At 51.6% G+C, this 14,996-nt stretch overlaps 1 protein-coding gene across 1 annotated transcript in view; it reads right to left on the bottom strand.

The window, feature by feature from the left end:
• Window positions 1-12,691: 12,691 nt before the first annotated feature.
• The window catches only part of UMPS (uridine monophosphate synthetase), a 32,270-nt gene continuing 29,965 nt past the window's right edge, over window positions 12,692-14,996 (bottom strand). The window contains exon 6 of the mRNA XM_041002888.1: window positions 12,692-12,987. Coding sequence (XP_040858822.1) covers window positions 12,818-12,987 — 170 coding nt within the window. The 3' untranslated portion in view covers window positions 12,692-12,817. The remainder of the gene's footprint in view (window positions 12,988-14,996) is intronic.

The following is a 14,996-nucleotide window of genomic DNA, read 5'->3' as shown; positions in this document are numbered from 1 at the left end:
CAACAGGTGCTGCTGGAACAGCCCTGCCTGGTGCAGGTGTTTAAGGCCTGACGGTACTAAGAAGGTGGGAGTGCTCCAGGGTGGGCATGTGGGAGGGTCCCAAGGTCATGCCCTTGGCCGGCAGTTGGCCGCCCAGCCCCTCCCCTGCCTCCTGGCTCACCTGTGACCTGCCCTGTCTGAGCTCTCTGCTTTGGACATCTGCCACCCTCATCAGTAGACCACACCTAGGGAGCCGCCTGACCCGGGATTTGAACCTTCCAGACTGGCCTCTTCCATCCCCCATCTTGGATATTTCACTGTAGGACTGCAAGCTGGCTGGCTTTTAGGTAAGTGACCTTGACATTTTTTGGGGGAAGATGAGGTTGGGGTGGGAGGGGATATGGTGAAATGTAAATAAAAATATCAAACAGTGGGTTGAAGATTTCTGGATAGAAAAATTTATTTGGGAAGAAGTTTCAGGCTTCTCTTCGTTTAATTTGGGGTTCCTGGAGGCAAATCGTTCAGGTGCGCACTGTCTCCTTTCCCATGGTCAGCGCTGAAGGGGCCCATTCTTGAACCCCCAACACGCAGAGGTTTGAGGGGCCCCTGGTTCCACCCAATGCAACTAAGGTAGTCCTTTTGCAGTGCCCTTGCGCCACCTGCTGGAAGGATTTGGCACAAGCTTTCTGAAAACAGCAGAGATTCTGTCCCCACATCTAATGAATTCTCCCTTAGGTTTTGTTTGTTTGCAACTGTTATTTTGAAAGAGTTAGGAGGAGAGACAGAGAGTGCTTCAACTTGCTGGCTCACCTGCACCCCAGATGGCCACACAGTCACTGCTGGTGCAGGCCAAAGCCAGAGGCTTCCCCTGGGTCTCCCATGTGGAGGTATTTGGCCATCTGTTTCCCAGGGACATTAGCAGGGAGCTGGATGGGAAGCAGAATAGCCAGGGTCAAACCATCATCCATTTGGGATGCTGGTATCGCCTGAGGCCATGCTACATGCGACGCCACAACACCAGCTCTGGATCCCTTGCTTCTTGAGGACTTCCAGTGAGCTGAAATGAGTCCCAAACACAGCACACTAAGCAAGATGAAAAAGTTTACAGTGCTGGCTCAAGTCCAGCTGCTTTGCTTCCAACCCAGCTTCCTCCTGCTGCACCTGTTAAGGCAGCAGGCAGTGGCCCATGTTGGCCTCTGTTACCCATGTGGGAGACTGGCTCCTGGCTTCAGTCAAGGTTATTATAGCCATTTGAGGAGTAGATGGAAGACTTTTTTTTCTCTCCAGCTCTCTGCCACTCTGCCTTTCAAATAAATTTATTTTTCAAAGCCAAAAATAAAAATCTAACCACAAAGACCAGTTATTCCAAATGTCTCACTTTAATACCAGCCCCAGCTCTGTTGTTTTATATTTTACGGTATTTTGAGCAAAGGGAACCTTTGGCATTTTCCTTTATTTAATTTTTTTTTCCATTTTCTTAAGATTTATTTTTATTTGAAAGGCAGATTTTTATAGAAAGAGAGAGGTGTTCCATTTGCTGGTTAACTCCCCAAATGTGACAGCCAAAGCTGAGCTGATCCAAAGCCAGGAGCCAGGAGCTGCTTTTTCCCGGCCTCGCGCGTGGGGCACAGGCCCAGGGACTTGGGCCATCCTCCTCTGCTGCACTCTGGTCATAAGCATGAAGCTGGATCAGAAGTGGAGCAGCTGGGACACGAACCAAGCCCACCTGGAATGCCGTCATTGAAGGTGGAAGATTAGCTTGCTGTGCTACTGCCCTTCCCATCCTTCCCTGGGCTGTGAGGAGCCTTGGACCTACTGCAAAGGGATCTGTCCCTGAGCCTTGCCATCTGCCGAGAAGCCCTGGCAGCCTGGGTGACACTGTCCCTGCAGGTGTCATGCAAGTGGCTGCACTGGTGTGCAGACACTTAACAGTGCTGTTTGCCTTGGTGCCGAGCGACCTCAGTGGCAGGGTCCACGGGGTTCATTTTTATTGGTTGATTTGAACATTTTTCCATGTGCAAAATTTTAAGTGCAGAAGATGAAACATGTCAAGTTGAAAGTAAAAAGAACCGCACCACTCACAGTGGCGACTTTTTGGTGTAAGACTCTCCAGTCCTTGTTTTATTGATTTGAAAGGTAGAGCAACAGGGTGGGTGGGAGGCAGTGAGAGAAGGCTTTCCCCCCGGTTTATTTCCCAAATGGCCACAGCAGCCAGGGCTGGGCCAGTCCCGAGCCAGGAGCCCACTTGGGGTTCCTAGCTCCCAGCTGACCTGGCCCAGCCCGGGCTGTATTACTGCCATCTGAGGAAGGCACCAGTGCATGGACGATACTGCTCTCTCCCTGCCCCACACGTTTCAAATAAATGAAAGGTTCCAGACTCATGGGTTTTCCTTTTTTTTTTTTGAAAGTAACAGCTTCCATCTGCTAGTTTATTCCCTCTATGGCTGTAACAGGCAGAGCTGTCCCAGGCTGAGACCATCCACAAGGAACTCGGTACAGGGACACAACCTGCTTGAGCTCTCTCTGAGCCTCCCAGTGCACATTCGCAGGATGTTGGAATTGGAAGTGGAGTTGGGACTCTATTATGGGCTGTGGGGGTCCTAAGCAGCATCTTAATAGCTGTGTCCAATACCCACCGGAGTACATTTTATTGTTTTCTTAAATATCACGTTTCTTCAAAAATGAATTCTCTCCTATGCTGGAGAACATGATGTCATACCTACCTGCTAGGAGCAAAGGCGCCAACTCTACAGAGCCTGAGGCCTCACCTCTGACTGTCTCCAGGGACTGGCACTGGGTCCCCCGGGTCGAAGCACAGCAGGCACCCAAGGTCAAGCAGCTCTCCCTGGTGATCGGCTCGCATCTGGGAAGCTGGGACACAAACCACAGCCCAGATGGAATGCTGGGCTTATCCAGGTCATCACTGCCATGCAACAGGAAGGTAACAGGTGCATATGGTGAGGCTCACCAGCCAGCCAGCTGCCAGCGCATGAGGCTGTGGGCAGCAGGAACCCATCCTGCTGCTGCTCCTCCTACTCTTTAAAAAATATTTATTTACTCTTATTGGGAAGACATATTAACAGAGAGAAGAGACCAAGAGAAAGATCTTTATCTGCTGATTCACTCCACAAATGTCAGCAATGACTGCAGCTGAGCTGATCCAAAGCCAGGAGCCGGGAGTGTGTTCCAGGTCTGCCATGCAGGTGCAGGGTCCCAAGGCTTTGGGTCGTCCTCGACCGCTTTCCCAGGCCACAAGCAGGGAGCTGGATGGGAAAAGGAGCAGCTGGCACTGGAGGTGGAGGTAACCAGTTGAGCCATCGTGCTGACCCCCCACCCTGCTCTTGTCTCCTGGAACCAGCGTGCTGGCATGGTCGTCTTGGGTGGGAGCAGAAGGCAAAGAGGGGAAACACGGCAGTTGGGCTCAAAATGGGCTCCCTGCAGCATGCCAGCAGCCAAGCCAAGTCCCATGGCCACGGCCAAATTAAGGGGATGGAATGACACTGTCGCCCACATTTGTGCATTGCGGGGGGGTGTGGGTGATACCATCTGCCAGTTCTTGTGCCACCTACTGAGGCTCTTGATCTGGGAAGGGGACGGGGCTTCTCGCCATAGCAGCAAATGCTCCAGAAAATGTGATCCCAGAGCTGACTCCCATGTGGCTGGCCAGGGTGTGTCTCGGTCACTTCCTGTGTTTCACAAATACTTCTTGCCTGAATGGTTTAAAAATATGATACATGTAGCTGTGTATCTACACGGGGCCATATAGAGATGTTTTACACAATGGAAATGACCTTACAGAAAGAGGGAAAAAGACTGTAAGAATCCGGCCCCTGTGGTTCCAGCATCCCACGTGGGTTCTGGTTCAAGGCCTGGCTGCTCCACTTCCAAGCCAGCTTTCTGCTAAGGCACCTGGGAAAGCAGCAGGACGATCGTCCAAGTCCTTGGGGCCCTGCACTCAGGTGAGAGACCTGGAAGAAGCCACTGGCTTCCAACAGGCCCCGTGATGACTGGGGAGTGATCTAGACTATCTCTCTCTGTAACTCAGTCTTTAAGTAAAAAGTCTACCCTGCCTCTTGTGAGTTCTTCCACCATCTTATGCAAACCATTTCCCCCACAGGCCTCAATGACTTCATCTGTGAAGTGGGACGATTGCATTAGACCATCACGAAGGAGCTTCTTAGTCCAGGTTCCTCAGATTCGGCCACAGCCACCACTTCAGCAGCTGACCGATTCCACTTCTGTTGGCCAGAGGCACACACCTGCTGGACCTCTGCACACTGCAGGTGACCTGCCAGGCTCCCGGTACCTGCTAAAAGTCACTCTCTCACCCCACAAGGAGTTGATGGGGTGGGTGGGGGCGGACAGGACCCAGAGCCCTGGCTCCCCCTGAAGCATCAGCCGAGCTGCTCCAACTGGAGTCTGCTGGCTAGGGAGGTCCCTCCTCAGAGCCCGTGTGTGTCCCTGCCTGTCCCCGAGCCGGCCTGCTACAGATGGCAGGCTACCTCCAGTCCGATGCCTTTTGCTCCTGATTCATTCCTCTGTATGATTTGCATCCTGGAAGTCCAGCCGTTTTCACAGGAGATGGCTGGGAGCATGCCTTTCTTCCTAACCCATCTGGAGCTCAATGGACCCTTTTAAACTGGAGGAATCAAGTGTCTTGTCAAACTGTGGCCATTTTCCACTATTGTGTAATTGCTTCCTGTCCTGCCTGCTTCCAGACAGTTGGGCATCTGTCCTCTAAGCCTTCTCATCCTTTCTAGGTCTTCTGGTTTGGACATTCCCTGTCCCCTACCCCCAGCCCACTAGAGCTATCTGCTCAAATGCAGTTCTGTATATTACCTCCTCCTCCCCCGCCAGAATGCCTCCAAGGGGAGCACAGCTCCACCCCTCCCCCACTCCAAGCCCTCCCTGTAAAGGCCCTTTATGAATGAAGGCTTCTTTTAAAACCAAGAGCTGCCCATCATATTTCCTCGGGCAGAAGTCTTGGGTAGGGGGTGCTTGGGCCAGCCGTGAGGCGCCCAACTTGGTCGCTTGTGTCCCACGTCAGAGTTCTTAGCTCTGGTTCTCGGCCCCAGTTCAGTTCCGGGGTGCAGCTTCCTGCCAAGGCAGACCCCCCTGGCAGCGCAGGGCTGACTCGCACGGTCAGCGCTACGTGGGAGACGCAGGTTGAATTCTTGGTTCTGCCTGACGGACGTTCAGGGAATGAGGCAGGATATTCAGGGAATGAGGCAGGATAGGAATTGCCCTTCTCTTTGCTTCTCAAAGTTGAAACTTTTTTTCCCAAATAAGTGAAACAATTTAATTTAAGGCCACTGGGCTGGGCTTTGCAGCACCGGGCATCACCCCAGTCAGAGATGCCTGAATCTGCCAAGGCAGTGTCTGAGAGTGTGTATGAGAACTTACATTTTAAGCAGCAGGGCCCTGTGATTCCTCCAGGCACCTCTGATGCCACGCCACCTGGCCGGGCCCAGGGCAGAGTCGAGGAGAATAACAGGGCATGTGCTGGCATCCTAAGGCAGGACAGGAAAAAAAAATGTTAAGAACAGAAACTCTGGAAATGAAATTTTTCTGGAGGAATTCAATTTTAAAAAAATAAACGGCGTTGAAATTTCAGGGACTCAACGGAGATGAGTGGGAGGGGGTCCGGCGGTCCAGGTGGTAAGGGCGAGCCTCCCTGGGGTGGCAGGTGTCGCTGCCCGCAGGTGCACTCCGCAGGGACCGGCTGCGCGGCGTCCTGCCCAGACACCTTGCGGGGTGCTCCACGTGGGGTGCCGCTTGCCCTCCTGCCTTCCAGGGTGTTTCTAGGCAACTAGAGCGAGACAGACACGGGAGCAGGTATGCCAGAGCCTCAGGAGACAGGGAAGGGCGACTCCGAGAGAGGGGTTTCTGCGTCTTGGGGACTCGAGCGCCGAGGCTCAGATGCCTCCCTAGCTATGTTTCCCAGCACGGGGAGCGCAGAAATGCTGGACCTGGTGCCAGCTCTTGTGTGAGGTGGGGTTTGGGCTGGGCTCAGCTGATCAAACTGGATAGCAACTGCACTTGCCCTAACTGGGCTTCGGTCAGCTGCTGGCCGTCCTTAACCAATTAACCAGGGAAGCCGCGTGGAGCCAATTGGCTGATGGATGGGCCGAGCTGTAGCCACTTAAGTTGTTTCCCATCCCTTCCCGTGGTTCTCTCGGTACTCAAGGGTGACCTGGTTGGTTCCTGCTTGGTGAATGTTTTCTTCCTGACTCGGATAAGCTCTGCTTGCCGTGAGGAGCACAAGCGACCTTTCTGTAAGTGCTGGCGTCTTCGGAGGGTTTCCGGGCTAACCAGGCTTGCTGCTGGCTCCTGGTTTCCTGTTGTATCTGGGGCCGGTGGAAAGTTCTCTCTGATCCCAGAGTACCGGTTTTTGTTTGGGGTGGGGTGTAAACTTGAATCTGCCCGGAAGGCATGGGTCCGGTGGGGGCAGGAGGTGGGGGAGGACATTAGATGCTGGAATGGCACATGCAGCTCCCTCATGGAGATGCCAGTGGGTCAAGAGGAAGTGCAACTGCTGCCGTGATACGATGGCTGCCCTGGGCCCAGGGTCAGGAACTCCACCCAACCTCAGAAGCCTCTGGGGAACCGGGGGGCACTCGCTACAAGGGAGACTAGGTCCTGGGGAGTTCTCACAAGCAAGCAGGACTATGGTCTTGGCCGGGTGTGCCTCATGTTTCTGTGCAGCCTTTCCACCTGGGCTTCTCTGGGCCCAGAACCCACTTTACAGCAGTAAAGTAGACCAGGCGAGAGGAGGGCATGAAGCCCTAGACTGAGCCTTCTTGCTGAAATCAGGACAACGATCGGGAGCTGAAGAAAATGTCCTCCCTACGTGGCCTTCGAGTGGACGAGGGTTTGGCGTCAGACCTGACTGGGGTTGGGGGTGGGCGCCTGGGGGGTGGGATTGCCCTGTCTTGGAGGAAATGGAGGCGCACCCAGAAGGTCCGGCACCTTGCTGTTTGTTGCAGACATCTGCAGCTTCCAGCACCTTCCATGCCCTCAAGCAGCCTCCCGCGGGGTCTGGGAGTGGGGGTGGGTGGCGTTTCCTGGAGTCCTCCGAGGGCTAGCTTGGGTGAGCCATTCCAGTGGCACTGAGTTAGTAAAGGAGAGTGGAGCTCCGTAAGCAAGTTGCTCAAGGTTTTGTAACAAGATGTTTTGGCAGTGGGACGCCATTCAGTGATGGACACGGACGGGACACCTGTGTCATTTTCGGTCGCCTCTGAGCCATTGCAGATGCTGGCCAGGAGTTGCAGGGCCCTGGAATGCCATCCCAAGAGCTCCCAGGAGCGGGGCTGGGTGCTGGCCAGAGTGGACACTTTGGCTCTTGGGTAGCATGAGCTTCTGAGATTGGCACTGTCGGGGGAGCTTTGGGGTTGAAGTGCTGTACCTAAGAACTGTCGCTTCTGGCTTGTGTGGGTTGTAAGCAGTGCGCTGCAGTGCCCAGCCAGGGGCGGTGGTGGAATGCAGGGTAAGGTGTTAGCACACACTCTGGCATGTGAGATGGTTTGTGCTTTGTGGCCCGTAGCTTGTGAAGTGATGAATCTCCCTCAGCTTTTTTTTTTTTTTTTGCCCTCCATTTTCTGGCCCTTGCAGTTCAGTGTGAGACATCTCAAGATTTTTTTTTTTCTATCAAAATTAATCAGCAATTACCGATGTTGTGGCATAGCAAGTTAAGCATCCCTCTGAGTGCCCATTGGAGTTTCCAGTTGCTCCACTTTCCATCCAGCTCTCTGTTGATGCGCCTGGGCAAGCTGCAAAGGGTGACCCAAGTGCTTGGCCCTCTGCTCAGCCCCATGGGAGACCTGGTTTCAGCCCCGCTCAGCCTCTGCCGTTGTCATCACTGGGGGAATAAACCAGTGAATGGAGGATCGTCTCCCTTTCCCCTTCCCTCCTCTTCTAACTTCAAATAAAGAAATCTATATACATACATATGTACTTAAGAGGCACACCTGTTACAAAATGAGTTCCAGTTGGGATGGGGTCAAGCACCCATGGAGGGTGAAATCAGACTCTGGCTGGCTTTGTTACATGTGATATCTCGAGGAAGAAACAGGCTTGATCGGTTCCAGGATCCAGAGGGGCAGACAGGGTCCCTTGTGGGTCTTGCTAGAGCTGGGCCAATGGACACGGCTCCTGCTGAGGGGCGCCTGGCTTTACAGTGCTGGAGATTTCTCAAACATGAACCAGGCTTCTAATGATGACGGTCAAACAGTGCTTACCCACAAAAGGCAGGTACAAGCAGGGCATCATAGCTGGCTGCCCCAGGTTCCCAGGACAAGCTTGTTAAAAATTTTATTTCCTGTTATTATTTGAAAGGCTGAGGTGGATGAATGGACAGAAGTCTCCCATTGGCCGGTTCACTCCCCCAGATGCCTGCTGGAGCTGCGTCAGGTGGAGGCCAGGACTCTAACTGCACCTGGGCCTCCAGGGAGGAGGCAGGACTGCCACCACTTGCGGCCTCCCATGGCGCGCCCTCGCAGGAAGCCAACAACTGGATGCAGAGCTAGGGCTTGAACCCCACGAGTTAAGCCTCCAACACATTTTTAAAAGAGATTTATTTATTTTGATTACAAAGTCAGATATACAGAGAGGAAGAGAGAGAGAAATAACTTCTGTCCGATGATTCACTCCGCAAGTGACTGCAATCTGAAGCCAGGAGCCCGGATCTTCATCCGGGTCTCCCACGTGGGTTCAGGATCCCAAGGCTTTGGGCCGTCCTCCTCTGCTTTCCCAGGCCACAAGCAGGGAGCTGGATGGGAAGTGGACCTGCTGGATTTAGAACCGGCATCCATGAGACCCCAGTGCTTTTAGGTGAGGGCTTTAGCCACGAGGCCACGGCACCGGGCCCGCCAACACATCTTCTAAGTAAGTGCTGTCCCGAACACTGATCCCTAAAGCTTCCAGTTTGAAGATCTGATATGTGGTAAAATTTTTTTTAAACCCCAAGATTTTCTCAGTGAGCTCATATGCTCCTAATTGAAAATCAAGACTTATATAACATGTGTATTGGAAAGGTAGATTTATAGAAAGGAAGACAGATCTATCCACTGCTTCATTCCATTGGCTGGAGCTGAGCCAATCTGAGGCCAAGAGCCAGGAGCTTCTGGGTCTCCCATGTGGGTGTAGGGTCCCGTGAGGGTCATTGCAGCCATTTGGAGAGCAAACCAGCAGACGGAAGGTTTCTCTCTGTCCTCCTGAGGGACCTGGACGGGAAGTGGAGTCACTGGGATACAAACTGGTGCCCATAGGCAATGCTGGCACTTGCAGGTAGTGGATTATGCAGTTGAGCCATCACACCGGCGCTAAAATCAAACTTTATTAGGGCTCCTGATCAAGTTGTTCCCATATTTTCCCCCGTGACAGCAGTGTTTTGTATGTCTTGTGACAGCAGTGTCTTTGTATTTGGAACAGAGTTCTTAGAGTGGCTGGTTTAACAGACGTGCTGTATAGCCAAGTTGGGAAAACAAAACTGGTATTTGAAAGGTTATGAATGTAGTGCTAATTGTGGACTGATGGAGGGCTGGAAGCTGCCTCGTCTGAACGCTTGCATTGCTGAAAAAGTCCTGTGCTCCATCAACACATTATGGTGTAGACCCAAATGGCAAACCATGGGAGAATATTTGTTCAGTAATGATTTTCAAATTTCCAAAAAGACCTTGGCCAGTGTTTGGTTTGCCAAGCCCATGATGCTGGGAAGCTGACCAGAACTTGACCTTTCTGCTGCCCTTGGCTACCTGACTCTTCACAAGGCTTTGGTTGGCTTGTTACTTTTGGTGAGATAGTGTTGTTGGTATGTGTGATGGCCTGTTTCAATAGCAGTCAAAAGGCTCATGAGCGCTGGCACTGTGGTGCGGCAGGCTAGACCTCCACGTGCAGTGATGGCATCCCAAACGGGCACTGGTTTGTGTCTGCTTGCTTCACTTCCAGTGTAGCCCGTGTTTATAGTCTGGGAGAGCAGTAGAAGGGATGCCCCTGCATTGCACATGGAAACCCAAGGAAATTTCTGGCTCCTGGCTTCAGATCAGATTCACCCACTGCAAACACTGCCGCCTTTTGGGGAGCAAGCCAGGAGATGTAAGGTTTCTCTCTCCTGTGTAACTCCACCTGTGTGGGATGTGCATGTGTCATGAGTGTACCCGGTTCCACTCCCAGATCCTCTGTGCTTCTGACGCAGATGGACTGTTTGTGCCTGTCCCTCTTTCACTCTGCCTTCCAAACAAAACACCAAACTGGCCATTAGGAACTGGCCATTAGGATCTGTCAGGAGATGGGGAGCTGCAAAACACCGTTGTCTTGGTAAATTACAAAGGCAGTATGTCTTTTGTTTTTTTTTTTTAATGTGTTTTAAAATTTTTTATTGGAAAGGCTGATTTACACAGAGAGAGAAGGAAAGACAGGAAGATCTTCCATCTGCTGATTGACTCCCCAAGCGGCCGCAACAGCTGGAGCTGAGCCAATCCAAAGCAGGAGCCAGGAGCTTCTTCCAGGTCTCCCATGCAGGTGCAGGGTCCCCAGGCTTTGGCCATTCTCTACTATTTTTTCCAGGCCACAAGCAGGGAGCTGAATGGAAAGTAGAGCAGCCAGGACATGGACCAGCACCCATATGGAATCTCGGCATGTGCACGGGAAGGATTTTAGCCACTAGGCTACTGCGTCAGGCTGCAATGGCAGTTTTGACACTAAAATGGGTGAAGTCAATTGGATTGCCTTTGTCAAAATGTTTTTTTTCTTTTTAAGATCTTACTTTTATTGTAAAGTCAGATATACAGAGGAGGGAGAGGAAAGACAGAGAGGAAGACCTTCCGTTGATTCTCCCCCAATGGCCACAACAGCCGGAGCTGAGTGGATCCAAAGCCAGGAGCCAGGAGTCTCATCTGGGTCTCCCACACAGGTGCAGGGTCCCAAGGCTTTGGGCCGTCCTCGACTGCTCTCCCAGGCCACAAGCAGGGAGCTGGATGGGAAGAGGTGCTGTTGGGATCTCATATGGGATCCTAGCTGCTAGGCTACCACACAGGACTTACAATTACTGTTTTCATGCATGGAATAGTCACTTGATATGTTGATAGCCCCTCAAGTCTCCTACCCTGCTGATTTCTGCAGCTTGAATGCCTGGCATCATGGCACGTTGGCCCCAGGTCCAGGAAAGTGAGACCCAGCTACTGATGACAGACTATTCACGATTTACATTGAATCTTTGGAAATAGCCAGGAAAACTGCAAGGCACCGTACCCAGCTCTCACCACTCACCTGGCAGGAGCACCTCAGGCCCTTCAAACGTGGGACTGTATCTTTCCAACTTAAGGGAATCCTACCAGATGCCCAGCACACACTGCAGACTTCAAGGTTCAAGTAAGCAAATTCCCAGAGGTAAGGAGTCCTGGAGGTGGGTGGCAGTTTTCTATGCCTGTGCCTGCTCCTGTAGCTTCATGATGTGCTGCTGTAAGCACACTGCCAGACCCTTCCAGATTCTGTTAAGCCTGGCTAGGGGCTGCTAGGTTTAAAACAAAAACGGGCTGGCTGGTTTAACTGGACGGACTGGTCATTTAGCTGATTTTTCATGTGTGACTTTTTGGTGGGTCTGTTTCAGGAATCCTGGCTGAGTATTCTCTAACCTCTTGCTAACTGTTCTATTAGCCTCGGTGGCATACATCTCTGGATATAAATGGGTTAAGTTCATAAGGATACTGTGACTTATGAATGATATATCAAGACTGGAACCCTGGAATGGTAGTGACTGAACAGTGGCAGTACATTTTGCTCACTTTCATAGGGGGAGCTTTAGGCAAGAGGGGAAATCTTAACATTCAGGGAGGCCGTGGACTGGGACTAGGCACCTGGCTCAAGCCTGAACTAAGGAGGCTCTGTAACCAACTCCAGTTCAGCTTTCTCTACCTGGCTGTGTGGCAGCCAATCATGTTGTCCTCTGTACCTCATCTGTCTTTTCATAAACACTGTCAGGCCACAATTGCAGACTGTTCTCAGAAGCTGCTTGATTTGTGAGTGATTTTTCTCTGCTCAAGGACTCTGTGACATCCCCATCATACACTGGTAAAGGCTGACTTCCCTGTCAGCTGTGAGCTGGATGACCCTCGGCCCTCCCAGTGCTGTCATCAAACGAAGCAGTCCCACTTCCAGTCCAAAACGGAAGGCATCACAGGCCCACAACTACAGCCAGAAGAGGAAAGAGGCCAGGGCCCACTTGTTGCAATGCCAGCCAGCTGTCAGCGGAGGGGCCAGCCAGCACCATCTTGCTCTTCCTCCTCTTGTTCTGAGGGAGGAGGCTCCCACTGCCAAGCAGCAGAACAGAGGCTCATCTGCTATCTCTGTTGGTTGTAACCTCCCGATGTCCTTTCTCCGTTTCCCGTCTTCCTCTGACATGCAGTGAGGGAGAGGGAAAGTGAGAAAGAGCTTCCATCTGGCTGAAGCCAGGAGCTTCCTCTGGGTCTGCCACGTGAGTGCAGAAGTCCAAGGTCTCGCGCCATGCTCCGTTGCCTTCCCAGCTGCATAAGCAGGGAATGGAGTCATTGCTCAGATGGGATACTGGACCCTGTGTGTCTTAACCCCCCCCTCCCCACTCTGACACCCGTGTTTTCCTGTTATAGTAACTAGAACAGAACAACAGACAGGAGGGCTCTTACGATGCAGAGGGTCGTAACTAACGTCCATCTCAGTGGGTTTATTATAGACAGTGCACTTCATCACAAGTCACCCCTACTTCCTGAAGACCATGGAGACTCCAGCAAAGCAGGACTAAGGACCACAGACAACTTCAAGCCAGGGGCTCTTAGGAGACCGCTTCCCAGGGCCGTGTGCGAGGAGCTCAGGCATCAAGTCTACTCAGGTAGGCTTCCCAAGCAGCTTTCCTGTACATCTCAGCTGCTTCTAGACGGTTGGCTGCCGCTATTATGCCCCGGCCTACAATGATGATGTCAGAACCGCGCTGCCTGATCACTTCTTGTGGGCTGTTGTACTGTTGGCCAAGATTATCCCCTGTAAAGATAGAAGATGCTGTTAACAGAAAAATCGGAAAGCCTGTCTGACATTTTCTGAACACAACTACTTGTACTATCACACCCTGGTTTTCTATTCCTGTCTGTGGAGCAAATGGGTAAAAGCAGAAGCTGAAGAAATCCAGGGCAGAGAACTGCTTGGCTGTGCTTGCTCTGCTGGGTCCTTGCAACGGTATCACTAGACGACTGATTGTTGGAAAGTCAGAAATACAGAGAGGAGGAGAGACAGAGGAAGATCTTCTGTCCGATAATTTCATTTCCCAAGCGGCCACAATGGCCAGAGCCGTGCTGATCCAAAGCAGGAGCCAGGAGCCTCTTCCGGGTCTACCACATTACTATTTTTCCAGGCCACAGGCAGGGAGCTGGATGGGAAGTGGGGTGCTGAGACAGAGCCAGCACCCATATGGGATCCAGTTGCGTGCAAGGTGAGCACTTTAGCTGCTAGGCTACTGTGCTGGGACTGATGACTGATTTTTGATGTTTTATGGGAGGTACTTTATCACTGAATCTCCTACATCCTGTAAATTTTGGGTATTTCTCCTTCCATCTGTTTAAAAGAATTTTAATGTATTCTTTTTTTTTTCATTGTTTCAATGTTCAGTCTCAGTTGCCTTTGTTGATGTGATTGTGGTTTTTAAAAGTCTGCTGAGCTGTGTCTAGAGCCTCACACAGGGCCGGTGCTGGGAGCTGCGCCGTGCGTGGCCCCACAAACTTCTGTCCAGCCCATGTGTTTCTTTTCCCTTGGCCTATCTGTCCATTGAAGGTGAGCTGGAGTCCCCTACTGCTTACTGGGCTATTCCCTGTACATCTAATAATGCTTGCCTTGTAAAACTGGGTACTCTGCTCTAAGGAACATGTATATTTACACTGATACTTGAATTTCTTCATCACTGGCTAGACTTTGGGAACAGTTAAGTACTCTGCTTGTTCTTGGGTCCCACCTGCCTGGAATGTACTTAACCATTCCAGTCCTCATGTGTCTTCACTGGTGAACTAGTATCTTACCTAAGAGCACATTCCTGGATCTTTTCAAATCCTTCCTGACTGATTGGAGAGGCCTGCAGTAGCTGCGGCCGGAGGTGAGACTGTGATCCCAATCGGCTACCCTGCAACCCAATCTCCACCGCCTGCCCCAGTCTGCACGGGCAGGCACTGAACCTGGCACTCTCAGCCACTATGCCCAATCTGTCGCCTTATTTTGATGACTAGGTGTTTATTGGATATTCTTGCACATTTTTATGATGGGAATCATCTTTCTTCAGTATGTAGGATTCCCCTAAACATTTTTTTTTCTTTCTTTTTTTTTTTTTTTTTAAAGATTTATTTTTTATTATTTTTTCATTGGAAAGGCGGATATACAGAGAGGAGAGACAGAGAGGAAGATCTTCCGTCCGATGATTCACTCCCCAATGGCGCAACGGGCCGATACTATGCCGATCCGAAGCCAGAGCCTCTTCCGGGTCGCTCCACGCGTGCAGGCCCAGGCCGCTCAGACGTTCAGCCCGGCGGTAGGGCCTGGGCGTGCAATAACTTTGCGCCCACGCGGCCCCCCCTAAACATTTTTAGTACAGCTGGCCTGTGGTGATAATTTCCTGTTTTCTTTCTTTATTCATTCACTTATGTATCACTGGTTGGCATGTTTTTTCCTTCACATATATTCTTTGAGTCCTTCCTGGCCTGTGGTCTAGCTGAAATGGGACTTGGCTTTTAGATTCCTTTGGTGTGGTGTACCTCTGGTATGGGTGATAGTGCCTTCCCTGCGGTGATTATTATACATCTGGGAGACTAAGACCCTTTCCTGATGTTGTTCGATGTTGTTTAATTCCCTCTGAGGGCCTTAGCCTCATCTCCCTGTATCTTCTGAAGCAGGGGGTTGGGGGTGCAGCAGTACTGATGGCACTGTTTTGCCACGCTCCTACTCATTCCCTATTACACTGGCTGGCAGCCTATAGCCACCTCCATGCCCAGCACTTAGAGAACCCCTCCTCC

The sequence above is a fragment of the Ochotona curzoniae genome, unplaced genomic scaffold (genome assembly GCF_017591425.1).
Source record: "Ochotona curzoniae isolate NIBS_2020 unplaced genomic scaffold, NIBS_Ocur_1.0 scaffold_2587, whole genome shotgun sequence".
In the NCBI taxonomy this organism is placed as follows: domain Eukaryota; kingdom Metazoa; phylum Chordata; class Mammalia; order Lagomorpha; family Ochotonidae; genus Ochotona; species Ochotona curzoniae.
Note: the sequence above shows the minus strand (reverse complement) of the source record. Positions and strands in the feature narration are given on the sequence as shown.